The sequence below is a fragment of the Pelophylax lessonae genome (genome assembly GCF_965119305.1).
Source record: "Pelophylax lessonae genome assembly, chromosome: 2".
Classification (NCBI taxonomy): domain Eukaryota; kingdom Metazoa; phylum Chordata; class Amphibia; order Anura; family Ranidae; genus Pelophylax; species Pelophylax lessonae.
The window spans coordinates 640,942,015-640,962,698 of NC_138769.1; the positions used below are offsets into that span (position 1 = coordinate 640,942,015).

At 47.8% G+C, this 20,684-nt stretch overlaps 1 protein-coding gene across 1 annotated transcript in view; it reads left to right on the forward strand.

Moving 5' to 3' along the window:
• The window catches only part of PDS5B (PDS5 cohesin associated factor B), a 354,701-nt gene that overhangs the window by 92,217 nt on the left and 241,800 nt on the right, over positions 1–20,684 (forward strand). Inside the window, exon 8 of the mRNA XM_082246014.1 lies at positions 12,751–12,891. Coding sequence (XP_082102140.1) covers positions 12,751–12,891 — 141 coding nt within the window. The remainder of the gene's footprint in view (positions 1–12,750; positions 12,892–20,684) is intronic.

Here is a 20,684-nt window from a genome sequence, read left to right on the forward strand (position 1 = left end):
ATAACAAAGGAGTGGCTATGGGACGACTCTGTGCATGTCCTTGAGTGGCCCAGCTAGAGCCCAGACTTGAAAATCATTAAACATTTCTGGAGAGATCTGAAAATGGCTGTGCACCGATGCTCCCAATCCAACCTTATGGAGCTTGAGAGGTTCTACAAAGAAGAATGGGAGAAACTGCCCAAAAATAGGTGTGCCAAGCTTGTAGCATCATATTTAAAAAGACTTGAGGCTGTAATTGGTGGCAAAGATGTTTCAAAAAAGTATTGAGCAAAGGCTGTGAATACTTATGTACATGTGGTGTTTGTTTTGTTTTTTTTTATTTGTAATAAGTTTGCAAACATTTCAAACTTCTTTCATGTTGTCATTATGGGTAGTGTTGAGCGAACACGGACTGTATTATTCGTGTTCGTACCGAATAATTGGATTTTTTTTACCCGAACACGGACACGGACACTTTACTGTATGTTCGGGTAAAAATCCGTGTTCGGTCGTTTTATTTCCGGGTTTTGCATGCTTTGGCGCTCTTTTCATGGCGGGCTTTCAACAGCCAATCAACAATCGTTTAACTGGTGTGCCTTAAGCCATCCCAGCCATGCCTGCAAATGTCTTAGTAGCTGTGATTGGCCGTCTGAAGCATGTGACCAAGTCTTTATAAGTTCGAGGCAGCCGCCGCAGCAGCGTCATTCTGCTGCTTAGCTAAGGGACAGAGCACACATCAATGTGCTGGCTGCTGATTAGGGAAAGATAGGCAGGAAAAAAACATTTGTGTCCGGATAGAATTGAGGGACAGGTCGGAGTGTTTAGGCAGGGCGAGTTGTAGGCATTTTAGGGATAGAGTCTGCTGAATTATAGGGTCAGTGTCTTCTACAAACTACAATCGATATTGCTGTGTGGGGGGTGGGGTGAATCTGCACTCAATCCTGATCTACGATCTCTTCTCAATCCTGTTAGGGACAGAGTCTGCTGAATTTTAGGGAAACTGTGTTCTACAAACTACAATCGATATTGCTGTGTGGTGTGGGATTGGAGATAGGCAGGTGTCAGTGATCCACATCCATTTTTCTGTGTGTGAGCTGCAGTGAACACAATCTTTTTGGGCTGCAGTGAACACAATCTTTTTGGGCTGCAGTGAACACAATCTTTTTGGGCTGCAGTGAACACAATCTTTTTGGGCTGCAGTGAACACAATCTTTTTGGGCTGCAGTGAACACAATCTTTTTGGGGTGCAGTGAACACAATCCTTTTTGGTGTGCAGTGAACACAATCTTTGTGGGGTGCAGTGAACACAATCTTTTTGGGGTGCAGTGAACACAATCTTTTTGGGGTGCAGTGAACACAATCCTTTTTGGGGTGCAGTGAACAACATCCTTTTTGGGGTGCAGTGAACACAATCTTTTTGGGGTGCAGTGAACACAATCTTTTTGGGGTGCAGTGAACAAAATCCTTTGTGGGGTGCAGTGAACACAATCTTTTTGGGGTGCAGTGAACACAATCTTTTTGGGGTGGAGTGAACAACATCCTTTTTGGGGTGCAGTGAACAACATCCTTTTTGGGGTGCAGTGAACACAATCTTTTTGGGGTGCAGTGAACACAATCTTTGTGGGGTACAGTGAACAGAATCTTTGTGGGGTGCAGTGAACACAATCTTTGGGGGGTACAGTGAACACAATCTTTTTGGGGTGCAGTGAACACAATCTTTGTGGGGTGCAGTGAACACAATCTTTTTGGGGTGGAGTGAACAAAATCATTTTTGGGGTGCAGTGAACAACATCCTTTTTGGGGTGCAGTGATCAAAATCCTTTTTGGGGTGCAGTGAACACAATCTTTTTGGGGTGCAGTGAACAAAATCCTTTGTGGGGTGCAGTGAACAGAATCTTTGTGGGGTGCAGTGAACACAATCTTTGGGGGGGTACAGTGAACACAATCTTTTTGGGGTGCAGTGAACACAATCTTTGTGGGGTACAGTGAACAGAATCTTTGTGGGGTGCAGTGAACACAATCTTTGGGGGGTACAGTGAACACAATCTTTTTGGGGTGCAGTGAACACAATCTTTGGGGGGTACAGTGAACACAATCTTTTTGGGGTGCAGTGAACACAATCTTTGTGGGGTGCAGTGAACACAATCTTTGGGGGGGTACAGTGAACACAATCTTTTTGGGGTGCAGTGAACAACATCCTTTTAGGGTGCAGTGAACACAATCTTTGTGGGGTGCAGTGAACAACATCCTTTTAGGGTGCAGTGAACACAATCTTTGTGGGGTACAGTGAACAGAATCTTTGTGGGGTGCAGTGAACACAATCTTTGGGGGGTACAGTGAACACAATCTTTGTGAGGTGCAGTGAACACAATCTTTGTGGGGTGCAGTGAACACAATCATTGTGGGGTGCAGTGAACTCAATCTTTGTGGGGTACAGTGAACACAATCTCATACTTCTGAAGGTTTGAGGGTGCTGCCTGTTCCATACTCCCCCTACTCCTAGCCTTTTAGGGGTACAAACAATAGTAATTGGGGCCTAGTGTGGTTGTGTACGTGTGATATACATACACTTTTTTTGGATCATATTTTCTATTCCGCTATTTAATCAAAAACCTTTGGGGATCAGTTAAATTGGGGGATAGTCTGTGTTGGTACGTGTGAGAGAGATCCACCTTTCCAAGTTGTTGGGGTTCATCTCATACTTCTGAAGGTTTGAGGGTGCTGCCTGTTCCATACCCCCCCTACTCCTCATCTAGCCTTTTAGGGGTACAAACAATAGTAATTGGGGCCTAGTGTGGTTGTGTACGTGTGATATACATACACTTTTTTTGGATCATATATTCTATTCCGCTATTTAATCAAAAACCTTTGGGGATCAGTTAAATTGGGGGATAGTCTGTGTTGGTACGTGTGAGAGAGATCCACCTTTCCAAGTTGTTGGGGTTCATCTCATACTTCTGAAGGTTTGAGGGTGCTGCCTGTTCCATACTCCCCCTACTCCTAGCCTTTTAGGGGTACAAACAATAGTAATTGGGGCCTAGTGTGGTTGTGTACGTGTGATATACATACACTTTTTTTGGATCATATTTTCTATTCCGCTATTTAATCAAAAACCTTTGGGGATCAGTTAAATTGGGGGATAGTCTGTGTTGGTACGTGTGAGAGAGATCCACCTTTCCAAGTTGTTGGGGTTCATCTCATACTTCTGAAGGTTTGAGGGTGCTGCCTGTTCCATACCCCCCCTACTCCTCATCTAGCCTTTTAGGGGTACAAACAATAGTAATTGGGGCCTAGTGTGGTTGTGTACGTGTGATATACATACACTTTTTTTGGATCATATTTTCTATTCCGCTATTTAATCAAAAACCTTTGGGGATCAGTTAAATTGGGGGATAGTCTGTGTTGGTACGTGTGAGAGAGATCCACCTTTCCAAGTTGTTGGGGTTCATCTCATACTTCTGAAGGTTTGAGGGTGCTGCCTGTTCCATACTCCCCCTACTCCTCATCTAGCCTTTTAGGGGTACAAACAATAGTAATTGGGGCCCAGTGTGGTTGTGTACGTGTGATATACATACACTTTTTTTGGATCATATTTTCTATTCCGCTATTTAATCAAAAACCTTTGGGGATCAGTTAAATTGGGGGATAGTCTGTGTTGGTACGTGTGAGAGAGATCCACCTTTCCAAGTTGTTGGGGTTCATCTCATACTTCTGAAGGTTTGAGGGTGCTGCCTGTTCCATACTCCCCCTACTCCTCATCTAGCCTTTTAGGGGTACAAACAATAGTAATTGGGGCCTAGTGTGGTTGTGTACGTGTGATATACATACACTTTTTTTGGATCATATTTTCTATTCCGCTATTTAATCAAAAACCTTTGGGGATCAGTTAAATTGGGGGATAGTCTGTGTTGGTACGTGTGAGAGAGATCCACCTTTCCAAGTTTTTGGGGTTCATCTCATACTTCTGAAGGTTTGAGGGTGCTGCCTGTTCCATACTCCCCCCTACTCCTCATCTAGCCTTTTAGGGGTACAAACAATAGTAATTGGGGCCCAGTGTGGTTGTGTACGTGTGATATACATACACTTTTTTTGGATCATATTTTCTATTCCGCTATTTAATCAAAAACCTTTGGGGATCAGTTAAATTGGGGGATAGTCTGTGTTGGTACGTGTGAGAGAGATCCACCTTTCCAAGTTTTTGGGGTTCATCTCATACTTCTGAAGATTTGAGGGTGCTGCCTGTTCCATACCCCCCCTACTCCTCATCTAGCCTTTTAGGGGTACAAACAATAGTAATTGGGGCCTAGTGTGGTTGTGTACGTGTGATATACATACACTTTTTTTGGATCATATTTTCTATTCCGCTATTTAATCAAAAACCTTTGGGGATCAGTTAAATTGGGGGATAGTCTGTGTTGGTACGTGTGAGAGAGATCCACCTTTCCAAGTTGTTGGGGTTCATCTCATACTTCTGAAGGTTTGAGGGTGCTGCCTGTTCCATACTCCCCCTACTCCTAGCCTTTTAGGGGTACAAACAATAGTAATTGGGGCCTAGTGTGGTTGTGTACGTGTGATATACATACACTTTTTTTGGATCATATTTTCTATTCCGCTATTTAATCAAAAACCTTTGGGGATCAGTTAAATTGGGGGATAGTCTGTGTTGGTACGTGTGAGAGAGATCCACCTTTCCAAGTTGTTGGGGTTCATCTCATACTTCTGAAGGTTTGAGGGTGCTGCCTGTTCCATACCCCCCCTACTCCTCATCTAGCCTTTTAGGGGTACAAACAATAGTAATTGGGGCCTAGTGTGGTTGTGTACGTGTGATATACATACACTTTTTTTGGATCATATTTTCTATTCCGCTATTTAATCAAAAACCTTTGGGGATCAGTTAAATTGGGGGATAGTCTGTGTTGGTACGTGTGAGAGAGATCCACCTTTCCAAGTTGTTGGGGTTCATCTCATACTTCTGAAGGTTTGAGGGTGCTGCCTGTTCCATACTCCCCCTACTCCTCATCTAGCCTTTTAGGGGTACAAACAATAGTAATTGGGGCCCAGTGTGGTTGTGTACGTGTGATATACATACACTTTTTTTGGATCATATTTTCTATTCCGCTATTTAATCAAAAACCTTTGGGGATCAGTTAAATTGGGGGATAGTCTGTGTTGGTACGTGTGAGAGAGATCCACCTTTCCAAGTTTTTGGGGTTCATCTCATACTTCTGAAGATTTGAGGGTGCTGCCTGTTCCATACTCCTCCTCCTACTGCTCAACCATCCTTTTAGGGGTACAAACAATAGTAGTTGGGGCCTAGTGTGGTGGTGTACGTGCGAGATACATACACTTTCTTTTTGATCATATTTTCTATTCCGCTATTCAATTAAAACCTTTGGGGATCAATTCAATTGCGAGATAGTCTGTGTCGGTACGTGTGAGATCCACCTTTCCAAGTTGTTGGGGTTCATCTCATACTTCTGAAGATTTGAGGGTGCTGCCTGTTCCATACTCCTGCTCCTACTGCTCAACCATCCTTTTAGGGGTACAAACAATAGTAATTGGGGCCTAGTGTGGTTGTGTACGTGCGAGATACATACACTTTTTTTGATCATATTTCCTATTCCGCTATTCAATAAAAACCTTTGAGGATCAATTGAATTGCGGGATAGTCTGTGTCGGTACGTGTGAGATCCACCTTTCCAAGTTTTTGGGGTTCATCTCATACTTCTGAAGATTTGAGGGTGCTGCCTGTTCCATACTCCTCCTCCTACTCCTCATCCATCCTTTTAGGGGTACAAACAATAGTAATTGGGGCCTAGTGTGGTTGTGTACGTGCGAGATACATACACTTTTTTTGATCATATTTCCTATTCCGCTATTCAATAAAAACCTTTGAGGATCAATTGAATTGCGGGATAGTCTGTGTCGGTACGTGTGAGATCCACCTTTCCAAGTTTTTGGGGTTCATCTCATACTTCTGAAGATTTGAGGGTGCTGTCTGTTCCATACTCCTCCTACTCCTCATCCATCCTTTTAGGGGTAGAAACAATAGTAATTGGGGCCTAGTGTGGTTTTGTACGTGCGAGATACATACACTTTTTTGGATCATATTTCCTATTCCGCTATTCAATAAAAACCTTTCTAGGGCAAGATCTTAAATTACAGAAATATGAGGAGACCGTCAAATAAGGGCCGTGGCCTGGGTCGTGGTGCTGCTGGTAGAGCTCCTGTTGCAAGGAGAGGACGTGGTCGATCTGTGCCAGCTACACGCACAAGTGAAACACCTTCCTCAAGTGTGAGTAGGCGACAGAACCTGCATCAGTATTTGGTAGGGCATCAAACGCCCCTAGAAGTGATGAGGCCAGAACAAGTTGAGGCGATAGTAGATTGGTTTGCTGCTGACAGTGCCTCCAGTTCCTTCACATTGTCTCCCACCCAGTCTACTGCAGAAAGGTCAGAGTTGGCACCTGCAGCCAATGTCCAACCGTCTTTCACCTCACCCCCTTGCAAATCAGGCCAGCAGTCTGAGCCCCAAGCCATACAGCAGTCTCTTATTCTTTTTGAGGACTCTGTCAGCAGGGTTTCCCAGGGCCATCCACCTAGCCCTGCCCCAGAAGTGGAAGAGATTGAGTGCAGCGATGCCCAACCACTTATTTCTCAAGATGAGTACATGCAAGGATCATCGCAGCACGTCTCCGATGATGACGAAACGCAGGTGCCAACTGCTGCGGCGTTCAGCATTGTGGAGACCGACAAGGAGGGCAGGGGTGAAGACTGGGTGGAAGATGATGTGGAGGACGATGAGGTCCTCGACCCCACATGGAATGAACGTCATGCAGGTGACCTGAGTAGTTTGGAGGAAGAGGCGGTGGTCGCACAGAGCCACCAGCACAGCAGAAGAGGGAGCAGGGTGCAGAAGCGGAGCGGCCGTGCCCTAGACACTACGCCCGCTACTGCCCAACGCAGCAAGGGAACGAGCGCACCAAAGTCAGCTCAAAGGAGTTCTCTAGCGTGGAAGTTCTTTAGAAAATGTGCTGATGACAGGACACGAGTGGTTTGCACCCTGTGCAATCAGAGCTTGAAGCGAGGCATAAACCTTCTCAACCTGAGCACAACCTGCATGATCAGGCATCTAAGTGCAAAGCACGAGCTGCAGTGGAGTACACACCTTCAAAACCAAGAAACGTCTCTGGCTCATCCTGCTTCCTCTTCTGCTGCAGTCTCGGCCGCTCCAGCCACATCTGTAGTGATACCGGCACCTGCCACCCCGCAAACAGACGATCTGTCAGCAACACCACCACCTGGGTCACCAACAACCATCTCCACAATGTCCCGTGGAAGCGTTCAGCTTTCCATCTCCCAAACACTTGAGAGGAAGAGGAAGTACCCCCCTACCCACCCGCGATCCCTGGCCCTGAATGCCAGCATTTCAAAATTATTGGCCTTTGAAATGCTGTCATTCCGTCTGGTGGAGACGCACAGTTTTAAAAACCTTATGTCGGTGGCTGTCCCACAGTACGTCGTGCCCAGCCGCCACTACTTTTCCAGGCAAGCCATCCCTTCCCTGCACAACCAAGTGGGGGAAAATATCAGGTGTGCACTGCGCAACGCCATCTGTGCCAAGGTCCACCTAACTACGGATACGTGGACCAGTAAGCACGGTCAGGGGCGTTATATCTCCCTAACGGCACACTGGGTAAATGCAGTGGCGGATGGGCCTGAGGCGGATAGCAATTTGGCGCATGTCCTTCCACCACCGAGGATTGCAGGGCGCTTCCTGTTCCTAACTCCTCCTACTCCGCTTCCTCATCCTCTACCGCCTCCTCATCCGGACAGCGTAACACCTTCACCACCAACTTCAGCACGGCCAGGGGTAAACGACAGCAGGCAGTTTTACAACTTGCCTGTTTGGGGGACAAACCACACACCGCGCAGGAGTTGTGGAGGAGCATGGAACAGCAGACAAATGAGTGGTTGCTGCCAGCGAGCCTCAAGCCCGGCCTGGTGGTGTGCGATAACGGGCGAAATCTCATAGCAGCTCTGGGCCTAGCCGGTTTGACGCACATCCCTTGCCTGGCGCATGTGCTGAATTTGGTGGTGCAGAGGTTCCTTAAAAACTACCCCGATATGTCAGAGCTGCTGCAGAAAGTGCGGGCCGTTTGTGCGCACTTTCGGCGTTCTCACCCTGCTGCTGCTCGCCTGGCAGCGCTGCAGCGTAACTTCGGCCTTCCCGCTCACCGCCTCATATGTGACGTGCCCACAAGGTGGAACTCCACCTTGCACATGCTGGAAAGACTGTGCGAGCAGCAGCAGGCCATAGTGGAGTTTCAGCTGCAGCACGCACGCGTGAGTCGCTCTGCGGAACAGCACCACTTCACCACCAATAACTGGGCCTCCATGCGAGACCTGTGTGCCTTGTTGCGCTGTTTTGAGTACTCCACCAACATGGCCAGTGGCAATGACGCCGTTCTCAGCTTAACTATCCCACTTCTATGCCTCCTTGAAAAAACAATTCGGGCGATGATGGAAGAGGATGTGGCACAGGATGAGGAGGAGGAGGAGGATGAAGAGGTAACATTTCCAAGGCTTTCAGGGCAGTCATTCGCAAGGGGCTCCGAGGGTGGGTTCCTGCACACGCAAACGCCAGGGACGCAATTGTCCAGCAGGGGCACAGTTCTGGAGGATGAGGAGGATGAGGAGGAGGAGGAGCTGGAGGAGGAGATGGAACCATGTTCACAGCAGGGTGGCACCCAGGCCAGCTCATGGCCATCACTGGTGCGTGGCTGGGGGGATACAGAGGACACGGACGATACACCTCCCACAGAGGACAGCCTTTCGTCGCCTCTGGGCAGCCTGGCACACATGAGCGATTACATGCTGCAGTGTCTCCACAACGACCGCCGAGTTGCCCACATTCTAACTTGTGCTGATTACTGGGTGGCCACGCTGCTGGATCCCCGTTACAAGGACAACGTACCGTCCTTAATTCACTCACTGGAGCGCGATCGCAAGATGCGCGAGTACAAGCGCATGCTGGTAGACGCCATGCTGCTGGCATTCCCATCTGACAGCGGGGCCACAGTGGAAGCACAAGGCAGAGGAGGAGGAGGAGGAGGTCGCCAACGCAACCAGGGCACCGCCAGCACCTCAGAAGGCAGGGTTAGCATGGCCGAAATGTGGAAAAGCTTTGTCAGCACGCCACAACAAACAGCAGCACCAGCAGCTCAGATGGAACGTCTTAGCAGGAGGCAGCATTTTACCAACATGGTGGAGCAGTATGTGTGCACACGCCTACATGTAGTGAATGACGGGTCTGCCCCCTTCAACTTCTGGGTCTCCAAATTGGGCACATGGCCTGAGCTTGCCCTTTACGCCTTGGAGGTGCTGGCGTGCCCTGCAGCCAGTGTATTATCTGAACGGGTATTTAGCACGGCTGGGGGCGTTATAACAGACAAGCGCAGCCGCCTGTCCAGAGACAATGTGGACAAGCTCACGTTCATTAAAATGAACCAGGCATGGATCCCACGGGACTTTTCCGTACCTTATGCAGAATAGCAATGGATACCGACCTTACCCACCCATTGTTCCATTTTTGCTCTTTCTCACTCTTTTGGGGTGTACCCTCATTTAAAATTTTTGAAAAGAAGCAGTGTTGGCTACCTCGTCCTCCTCCTCAGGGCCAGATTAATGTAGGGGCTATTGGAGCTGCAGCTCCAGGCCCCTACCTTTTTATATAGGCCCCGGGTTGGCCATATTCACTGTTACCGCTCTTCTGTCACTTGTAAACACAGAAGTCTGGCTTCTATGCTCGCTTCCCCAGGCAGCACCCTCAGAACCTCCCCACACAGCGTGAAGGCCGGACAAGGAGGGACAGTTGGCGATGCATGGATGTGTTTATGGGCTTCAGAGACAGCATCCCATGTTGAATTAGGCATGCATGGCTGCACCCTTCCTCCTCTGGGTGCATGGCAAGGCACGGCCCTTAAGGCCCTTCAAAATCCTCAGCACCAAGCCCATGATGCTGTTAATCCGGCCCTGGTCCTCCTCCACCGCCGCTTCCACCTACACCGCCCATAGGTGTGCGCAGCCTATTGCATTAAGGTGTGCACCCCAAAGTTGAAATACACATGCATGTGTTTGCCAGCAGGGAGAGTAATGTATCGGGGCCATGTACCTGTAGGCAAGGAGAAATAGAGCAGAGCAGGTCCCAGGGAGATCTTTCCCATCTCCTCACTGGCAATGCTATGTGCCCTAGGTGATTAGGGTGTGCCCAGGCACACCCAGCACACCCTGTGCGCACGCCTATGTCACCGCCACATCCACCACCACCTCAACCTCCCTCCTACTCCATATGGGCCTCGTCCTTCAGAGATGAAGAAGAACATTGTTTTATTTTTCTGTTTTTTTTTGTTGTTTTAAGTTATTTCCCTATCCACATTTGTTTGCAGAGCACTTGCCATGCTCTTAATTACGTTTTGCTGCCATTTGCAGCACTCTAGCCCTTTCCTTTGGTGTTTTAGAGCCATTTTAGTGCCTTAAAGTTCGGGTCCCCATTGACTTCAATGGGGTTCGGTGTCCGGGAAAAGTTCGGTAAAAGTCCGGGACACGGACCCGGACTTTTTTTTAAAGTTCGGCCGAACCCGTCGAACACGGACATCTAGGTGTCCGCTCAACCCTAATTATGGGGTATTGTTTGTAGAGTTTTGAGGAAAATAAATTGAATCAATTTTTGAATAAGGGCTCTTTCACACGGGCGATCAGTTTTTATTCTCCGCTCTGGTCCTTTTTTTTTTTTTTTTTTTTTCCACGGAGCGGATGACACTTGTGTCATCCGCTCCATATGTCCGCATATCATCCCATCCGTTTGCGGATGATATACGGACATAATGTAAGTCTATGGGCATTGCAGATGTCAGCGGATGACACCGCTGACATCCGATTTTACTTCCTTTCCGTTTTTTGAACGGAATAGGGTTCTGTTCCGTTCCAAAAAACGGAACAGAACTGAAAGGAAGAAAATCGGATGTCAGCGGATGGTATTACGTTGACATCCGCAATGCCATTGACTTACATTATGTCCGTAAATCATCCGCAAAAAAATAGGATAATTTGCGGACATACGGAGCGCCCGTGTGAAAGGGCCCTAAGACTGTAACATCATAAAATGTGGAGTGAGTGAAGCGCTGTGATGCACTGTTTAAATACTTAAACTCCTGACTTTTCATAAAGGATGCTTACAGTAACTGTCCAGGGATCCAGCACCGTCCTCAAATGGGCAGGTTCTTCACAGGTCTTCCGGTCCCCTGTGCTGCCATGTCTACTGTGGGAAGCCTGCTGTGACTCCTTGCTGCTTCACAGCCGGATTTCCACTGCGCATGCCATGCTGCATGTTTGTGCATGGTCCTACCGCCTTCTGAGACCTGTGACATTGGATGAAGAAGTGGGTACCTCGTTTTGACGGGTACCAAAAAAAAAAAAAAACTTCATCCATTAGTGATGGAGGAGGGGAAAGAAGGTAGAAAAGTAAAACTTCCCCTTTTGGGTGATGTTCTACTTTAACAACATTTTAATTGCATGTTACCACCCTAAAAGGTCATTCACACTGCTGTGGCTTGTACAGCGTGAATGAGTGGTTTATTCATTAGGTCGGAGCTGCATGCAGGTAGCCTATGTTACTCTATGAGATTCAGCAGCTGTACAGAAACAGCTTGCATGTCCGAATTTGACAGGCCTGTAGGGGCGGTGCTTGGCCCTGAATGCAGACAGTGTGCATTTGGAGCCGCATATCCGCTCTTGCATGCCTGTTAAATTGGAACATGCGGCTGTGTCAGCATAGCCACTGCATCCCCATAGTTGGGTATGCTGCCTGTACACAGCTCCAGCCGCATAAACACCTCTTTTTCATGCTGTATGGACCACAATGCCTGTGTAAAATTAGTTTGGTCTTTGATACTGGAAAGAGGTACCAAATATTATGCAACTCCTAAAAGTGTATTAAATGTAATAGCTACATATGCAACATGTTTTCTTGACATACAGTGTATAAAGGTAGATATAGAAACGTATACTAGCATGATGGTCAATTTACTAAGTTTGCTTGACTTTTGTTGTACATTTTCAGATGTTATGTAAAATTGGACAAAAAAGTCTAAAAATGAACCTGCATGGTCCATTGAGTAGCCCTAAAACATCCAGGATTTAGTGCATAATAATCTTACAGGTGAAGGTAAATATTAAGTAATAAAAAAATGTCCCTTCACATTTGATTTGCATGCTGGCTAGGCAGTCCATTATCTTCTAGGCATGTCTGTGCATCCTAGGAGATTGATATCCAGCTTCCTCATCCTAATTCTGTCAGGCCTCCTAAACTAGCTATACTTGCTCTATCATTGTGCAAGCAACAGTGAAAATAAAACTAAGAAAACCCAGGAAGCCATGCCATTTTTTTTTTTTAAATATGAAAGATTAGTACCTTTCAATGTATGAAGAAAGGCTTGACATTAGTATTGAAAAGGTGGAAAGCAATATATTCTTCCAAGATATCTCGTGATAAGTTGCTTGAGGTTCAGAAGTGCTTTTAATATTTATCGTCACAGAGTAAATATTTTCTGTGCAGTCTGTTGCATTTTTCATGGTGGCAACCCATGGAGCCACTGTGCATTATGTATTTTAAGAGTTTAGGTCTTTCAGATACACATACTACCGCTAAAGTGTCAATGTTCCTTTTAAATGATTTATTTAAACATGGGTAACCAATCTTTTTCTTTTCAGTTTTTTAATCAAGTTCTCATGCTTGGTAAAACCTCCATCAGCGACTTGTCTGAACATGTGTTTGATCTGATTTTGGAGCTTTACAATATTGATAGCCACTTGCTCCTTTCTGTTTTACCTCAGCTGGAGTTCAAACTCAAGGTATGTTTCCATCTCTTATGCTTACTGAAAAGGCTTTTATTCACCTTTATGTGTGATTGCACTGTTTATGATCTGATTGAACAGTTCAGTAAGTTTATAATGTATTGTATGTGGTGATCCTCTATCAAAGACAATGCCATAAAAACATTTGGCATTAGCTGTAACCACGCTTGGCAGTACAGTACAGTCAGCTGGCTCCTGGGAGAATTGGACATCTCAAGACTCAGATGCGGATGGTCACTTGACTTGATGTCTTGAGTCATGGCACATCTTTTAGTTAAGTTTTAGTTGATGTTGAGCTTCTTTAGTTAGTAATAACTTCCATTGCTGACTTGTTGTTTAGGGGCCTGTGCCCTGTGGCTTTTCTTAACTTCAGAACAGTGATCTTAATTGTACAGTCCAAGAAAAAGACTGGATATTTATGGTTCCTGGGTTGTAGGTTGCTGCCTTAGGGCTCTTTCACACGGGCGGTCCGATCAGATCCGCCTGTCTTTTTTAGGCGGATCTGATCAGATGCCCCATTCAGCCCTATGGAGCAGCGGATGTCAGCGGTGACATGTCCGCTGACACCCGCTGCCATCCACATCCGTGAAATCCGGACGAATGGAAACCCTATTTTCCATCCGTCCTGGGGATCGGATGGGATTGGATCAGAGCGGACAGGCGGTCCGCGCTCATCCGATTCCCCATAGAGAGCAGCGGGGGCTGTGACACCTCCCTCTCCGCACTGCAAGCGGAGACGGAGATGTCATCCGCAGGCTCAGCGGGGATCGCGGATCGATCCCCGCTGAGCAGCACGGATCCGCCTACGGAGGCGGACCGTGTGAAAGAGGCCTTTAGGTGATTGGCAAAAGCTTTGCTGGGCATGCCCCTAGGCATATTTCCTGACACCAAGAGCTGAAAAGGTGACAGAGGAGGGCGGTCCAGCACACAGCCTGTGATTGACAGCCTTAGCTCTGTTCCTGTGTGATTGGGGGGGGGGGGGCGGGTTGTATCCCTTGCCTTCAGAAGAGAGAGATTTGCAAAATGTAACTTAAGTTCCCAGACTCCTGCTCTCTAAAAGCTCAGACAAGCATTATAAATTCTGCACTCTGACTGGCTGTAGAGAAGAGAGGGCTGCTGATAAACAGGTAAAACTTGTAGGAGGATTTGCTTCATCTGCGTATTACCTGAGGCTAGTCACTTCACTGGGTTATACAGCCCTGGCCAAAAGTTTTGAGAATGACACAAATATTAATTTTCACTAAGTTTGCTGCCCCAGTTTTTATGATGGCAATTTGCATATACTCCAGAATGTTATGAGGAGGGATCAGATGAATTGCAATTCATTGCAAAGTCCATCTTTGCCATGAAAATTAACTTAATACCATGAAAAAACATTTCCACTGCATTTGTGAATAAGGCTTCAGGGTGCCCAAGATAGTCCCATGACCGTCTCCTACAGTTGATTCAGTTGCGGGATCGGGGACCATCAGTGCAGAGCTTGCTCAGGAATTTTCCTATACTTTCCTATGGCACCATGTTATTGTGGCTCAGGGGGTTTGGCCTCTAGTGATATATGGTCACTTCCTCCAAGAGGTTTCACTTGCTGCAGACAGCGTGCAGAGCGGTAGCTGCTCCAGTTTCTGGCACAGTAAGGGGGTATTTAGTCCTTTCCTCGGACACACTTAGCTCCTATCAGGATTCTGCTAGATTAAAAGGGGACTCCAGCATTGGCATGGTATAGCGGTGCAGACCGCAATCGCTAATTTAAAGGGCCAGTGTACTCTTGTTTTTTTTTTTCTATCTTGCCAAACATGGAGTCCCAAGGTAAAAACTTCCACTCTGATCTTATTTGTGCGTCCAGACCTTCCGGATTGCCTTCCTTAGTGCCTCTGTCGGCAGCCATAGAAACTCTGGGGTCCAAAGTCGATCTTGTGATGAAACAAGTTACTATCCAAAAACGGCCGATGCCCTCTCAGTCCTCTGAATCAGAGACTGATGTGGTTGCCACGGACAGTGCCCTCCCTGAGGGATCCCAGCCCTCACAGTCAGACAACGAGGAGGAGTCCTCAGCTGCAGCGCGGGAACACGCTTTGGTGGAAGCACTGGTTCGCTCAGTCAGGGAGACTTTGCATATAGATGATGAGCCCACACAGTCAGTAAAGCGGGTTGTCTTCAGCTCCCGCAAAGCCCAGAAGTCGGGTCAGGTTTTTCCTTCCCCCGAGGAATTTCACGATACCGTGAATGAGCAATGGCGGCTTATTAAGCACACGCTGGTGGTGGAGCGTATCTGCACATCCCTATTTAGGAGGGTCATCAGCGGTATCTCCGTTTCGCTGTGGCGGAGGAGCATTTTCAATTTGTGGCATTACCCTTTGGTCTAGCTTCCGCTCCCAGGGTCTTCACCAAGGTTTTGGCCCGGTGCTGGCTCTGCTGCGCAAGAGGGGGATTGCGGTCCTCGGTTATCTGGACGATCTCCTTTTAAGGGCGAGCTCGTGTGCCACTCTGTCAGGCGATCTGACCGTCGCGTTTCAGACGCTCCAGGAGTTTGGGTGGACCATCAACTTCCATAAATCTGCACTGACCCCGTCATTACGTCTGAATTATCTGGGCATGGTCTTGGACTCCGCTCAAGCAAAGGTTTTTCTCCCACAGGAAAAACTTCAGACTTTGCAGGGCGAGGTCAGGGTTCTTATGGATAACGATCTCTTCTCCCTGCGGACCTGCATGAGGTCCCTGAGGCTGATGGTGTTGGCCTTCGAGGCGGTCCCGTTTGCCCAGATTCACACAAGACCTCTACAAGCGGAGATCCTTGCCAAATGGAACAAGGATCCGCAGTCTTTGGACAGGATGATATGTCTAAGCCGTCTCACGAGGTTGGAGCTGTCGTGGTGGCTTCGGTCGACCTTCGGGGAGGTCCCCTTTGCCTCCGTGGGATCTGAATTTGGTTTTGTTCGTTCTGCAACAGCCTCCCTTTGAAAATATCAGAGAAATCTGTCTGCCTTTATCTCAGAAAGTTGCCTTTCTGGTGGCTATCACCTCTGCTCGCAGGGTGTCTGAGTTGGCGGCTCTGTCTTGCTGTTCGCCTTATCTGGTCGTTCATAGGGATAAGGTTGTTCTGCGACCTAACCAATCTTTTCTCCCTGAGGTGGTGTCAGCTTTCCACCTCAATGAAGACATTGTTTTGCTTTCGCTCTGTGCGAAGCCCAAGCATCCTAAAGAATTTGCCTCCATTCGCTGGATGTGGTTCGGGCGATCAGGGTTTACCTGTTTAGCACGGAATCCTTTTGGACGCCTGATTCTTTCTGAGGGATCTCGTAAGGGTTTGGCTGCGTCTGCTGTAACCATACCACCATCAGGCTTCGGTGGCTCAGGTGTGTAAGGCGGCGACCTGGTCGTCTGTACACACTTTTTTTTACAAAATTCTACAAAATTGATTTGCTGGCATCCTCGCATGCTTCCTTTGGCCGCAAGGTTTTGCGGGCTGCTGTTTGCGGAAGAGATTTGCTGTTCTCTTTCAGGGGTGAATTTTTGTTTTGGGGTAAGCTCCTGTTGGGGTTGAGCTTCTGTTGCCCTGTTGGCTATGTTTTCTCTAGCCTTGCTGAAATGTTAACAGTTGTTGGTTGCGTTCTTCCCACCCCTCATGCCTACACTGCTATGGGACGTCCCATTGGTGAAAAAACTATGGAGAGCTGCGTCTGTCAGAGTACGTAAGAGAAAATAGAATTTTTGGAAGAACTTACTGTAAAATTCTTTTCTCTGAGTCTTCTTATAGACGCAGCTCCCGTCCCTCTATTTTGGGGTTGGTTGTGTTTTCCTTCACTGCTTGCTACGAAACTGATTAGTGAGCACGGTGTGTCTGGGGTAATGTCATGAGGGACAGCCCCTATAGGCGTGTCAGGTGAAAAGTTTCTAAAAAGTTTCACTACCTAGTCTACTCCTGTAGATGGCGCATTACCCATTGGTGAAGAAACTATGGAGAGCTGCGTCTGTCAGAGGACTCTGAGAAAATAATTTTACGGTAAGTTCAAAAATTCTGTTTTTATGTGCTCTCTCCACCTGATCGTTTGGTGTTTCCTAAGCTTTCAGATGACAAGCATCTGTTGCCCAGCTCTTTTCAGGCTTGCAACCCGGTCTTCGGTTTATACGTTCTCTAAATTTTTACGAGTATGATTTCCAGGCATCTGTCAACGCAGACTTCAGCTACAATGTTCTTTCAGCTGCCCTCTAATGTGGGTCTTTTGACTCTTTTGTTTTTTCAATTTTTTTTTTTTTTTGGCCCTGTTCATATTGTTCTATTTACTTAATTGCTCACCCCTCTGTTTCATTGCTTTGAGATGTTCTGATGTCTGACTATCAAGGCTTTATGCTGTACTGTATGATTAATATAAAAGTAACCCAGGGTCTATGAATATTCAGCCTGTGTCCTGTTCTGTACTCTAAGGTATGGAATTTATAGATCAGTCTAAATTCCTTTTTTCCCCCTTTCCAGAAGAATTTTAACAGCTGGTCAAATGCAACTGTCCTTAAATTGTGCATGATCTCAGTAGCATCTCAGTTTGCTCTCAAATGCAGGATTAAAGCAAGCTGCTTTTGCCTAGTCTCTGGCGGGCTGTCTTTTTTACTTGTTAATTACATGAGTCAGTGCCCTAGAACATACACATGTTAAGTGTTGGAATAACTGGTATGTGCTAGGGCTGCAACTAACGATTATTTTGTCTGTCGGCTAATCTAGCGATTATTTTTACGATTAGTCGACTAATCTAAGGATTATTTTTATTTTATTTTTTTTTGCTTAATTAAGTGTTCTTTTTTTGATTAGCTAATTAATCCTTTGAATAACAAAGTACAGACCCCTCAGTAAGCCCCCTCCAAGTACAGACCCCTCAGTAAGCCCTCCCACCTAGTACAGACCCCTCAGTAAGCCCTCCCACCTAGTACAGACCCCTCAGTAAGCCCTCCCACCTAGTACAGTCCCCTCAGTAAGCCCTCCCACCTAGTACAGACCCCTCAGTAGGCCCCCTCCCGGTACAGACCCCTCAGTAAGCCCCCTCCCGGTACAGACCCCTCAGTAAGCCCCCTCCCAGTACAGACCCCTCAGTAAGCCCTCCCACCTAGTACAGACTCCTCAGTAAGCCCCCCCTCCCAGTACAGACTTCTCAGTAAGTCCCCTCCCAGTATAGTCCCCTCAGTATGCCCTCCCACCTAGTACAGACCCCTCAGTAAGCCCTCCCACCTAGTAAAGACCACTTAGTAAGCCCCCCCCTCCCAGTGCAGACCCCTCAGGCTCATCTGCGATCACATGCTGGAGTGGAGCGTGACGTCTCATCTGTGTGGGACAGTGGGAGGGATCATCGGCCTTGGTGGCAGTCTGCAGCCACAGAGAGTCAGCTCAGTTGATGCACCGCCGCGCAGGCGCAGCCGCCCCGGGACATCATGCCGCTCACAGCGGCTGACGTAGAAGAGACGGACACTCTGGACTGGAGCGCAGCGGGGGCCGGGGGCGGGGCAGTGCAGCCTGCAGCGGCCCGGCCGGCAATGCGAGCAGGGGGCGTGTGACGTCATGCCCAGTGTTGCACATCTTACTTTAAAAAAGTAATTAGTTATAGTTACAAATTACTTCTCCCAAAAAGTAATTGAGTTACTGACTCAGCTAACCACATTGAAAAAGTAATTAGTTACTCAGAAAAGTAACTGCGACTTTTTTTACTATTCTATAATGCAATTACGTTCTATAAGATCTTTAATAGTGGTTTCGGTGTGGCACACTGTGGGGGTCTGTGTCCTCCTGACTGGGAGTAACTGTATTTTGTTTTGTTTTTTGGTACCTGCTGCCTGAAATGGTGGTAGCAGTGTGGTGGTGGTGTGGCACACTGGTACTGGGACACTATAGCAGGATCCCCATAGATCCCACTTTAGAGCAGGCCAGGGTCATCATCAATCCCCCTTTAGAGCAGGGTCCCCATAGATCCCCCTTTAGAACAGGCCAGGGTCCCCATAGATCCCCCTTAAGAGCAGGGTCCCCAAAGATCCCCTTTAGAGCAGGCCATGCTCCTCATAGATCCCCCTTTAGGGAGGGGTCCCCATAGACCCCCCTTTAGAGCAGGGTCCCCATGGATCTATGGGGGCCCTGCTCTAAAGGGGGATTTATGAGGACTCTTTTCTAAGGGTGGTTCTATGGGGACCCTTCTCTAAAGGGGGATCTATGGGTACCCTGCTCTAAAGGGGAATTTATGAGGACCCTGCTCTCAAGGGGGATCTATGAGGAACCCTTTCTAAGGGGGATCTATGGGAACCCTTGTCTAAAGGGGGAATCTATGGGGACCCTGCTCTAAAGGGGGATTTATGGGGACCCTGCTCTAAAGGGGATCTATGGGGACCCTACTCTAAAGGGGGATTTATGGGGACCCTACTCTAAAGGGGATTTATGGGGACCCTGCTCTAAAGGGGGATCTATGGGAACCCTTCTCTAAAGGGGATCTATGGGAACCCTTCTCTAAAGGGGATCTATGGGGACCCTACTGTAAAGGGGGATCTATGGGGACCCTGCTCTAAAGGGGGATCTATGGGGACCCTGTTCTAAAGGGGGATCTATGGGGACCCTGCTCTAAAGGGGGATCTATGGGGACCCTGCTCTAAAGGGGGATCTATGGGGACCCTGCTCTAAAGGGGGATCTATGGGGACCCTGCTCTAAAGGGGGATCTATGGGGACCCTGCTCTAAAGGGGGATCTATGGGGACCCTGCTCTAAAGGGGGATCTATGGGGACCCTGCTCTAAAGGGGGATCTATGGGGACCCTGCTCTAAAGGGGGATCTATGGGGACCCTGCTCCAAAGGGGGATCTATTGTGGCCCCAGGGCCTGTTTTAAAGGGGATCTAGGGGAACTGAGTTCTAAAGGGCATCTATAAGGGACAGATCCCTCTTTAGAACAGGGTCGCCATAGATCCATCTTTAGAGCAGGCCAGCGTCCCCAAAGCTCCCCCATAGATTCCCCTTTAGAGCAGGCCAGGCAGGGTTCCCCATATATCCCACTTTGTCATGGTATGGGGGGGAGGGCACTGAGTCTGACTGCAGTGCAGAACATACATGGCATGGGGGGAGGGTAGGGCACTGTCTCTGACTGCAGCACATACATGATGTATGTGCTGCAGTCAGAGACAGTCCCCATGCCATGTATGTGCTGGTGCTGCAGCCAGAGACAGTGCCCCCCCCCCCCTCGCATGTCAAAGCCACCCCCCAAGCACACACCTGTTGTAAGCACTTGTTGCACGTCCTCCTTCTGTCTGGACTGTTGAACTGTCTGGAAAGCAGCTGCCTCCTCTCCTCTGAATAGCTGAGCCAACTGTCAGCCTGTCACACTCACACAGGCAGCTTCATACTTGCAGTCTCTGTCTCTCGCAGGATGAGTTGAGAGCAGAGCTGAGTGCCGGCCGTGGACGGAGGGAGGATAATAGATCTTTTCCCCAGAGAAGGCATTCAAGGCAAAGTGCAGGCAGGGACACATTGCTGATCGATCCCTGACTTTGTCTGAGTCTCCTCCTCTTCTCTTTCCTGTACTGCAGACAGCGGTCATAGAGGAGAGGGGGAATTGCAATTACATCTACTGCCATCTAGTGGCGGTAGATGTAATTGCAGTAACGCAGCCGAAAGTAGCGGCAGCGACGTTACAGGGATAGAACGAGTAGTCAGTTAGATTACTCGTTACCCTCAAAAGTAACTGCGTTAAGTAACGCCGTTTACTTAAACGCAGTTACTTACATCACTGGTCACGCCTTTTACGCACGTCAACGTATTTCGATTACGTCGACG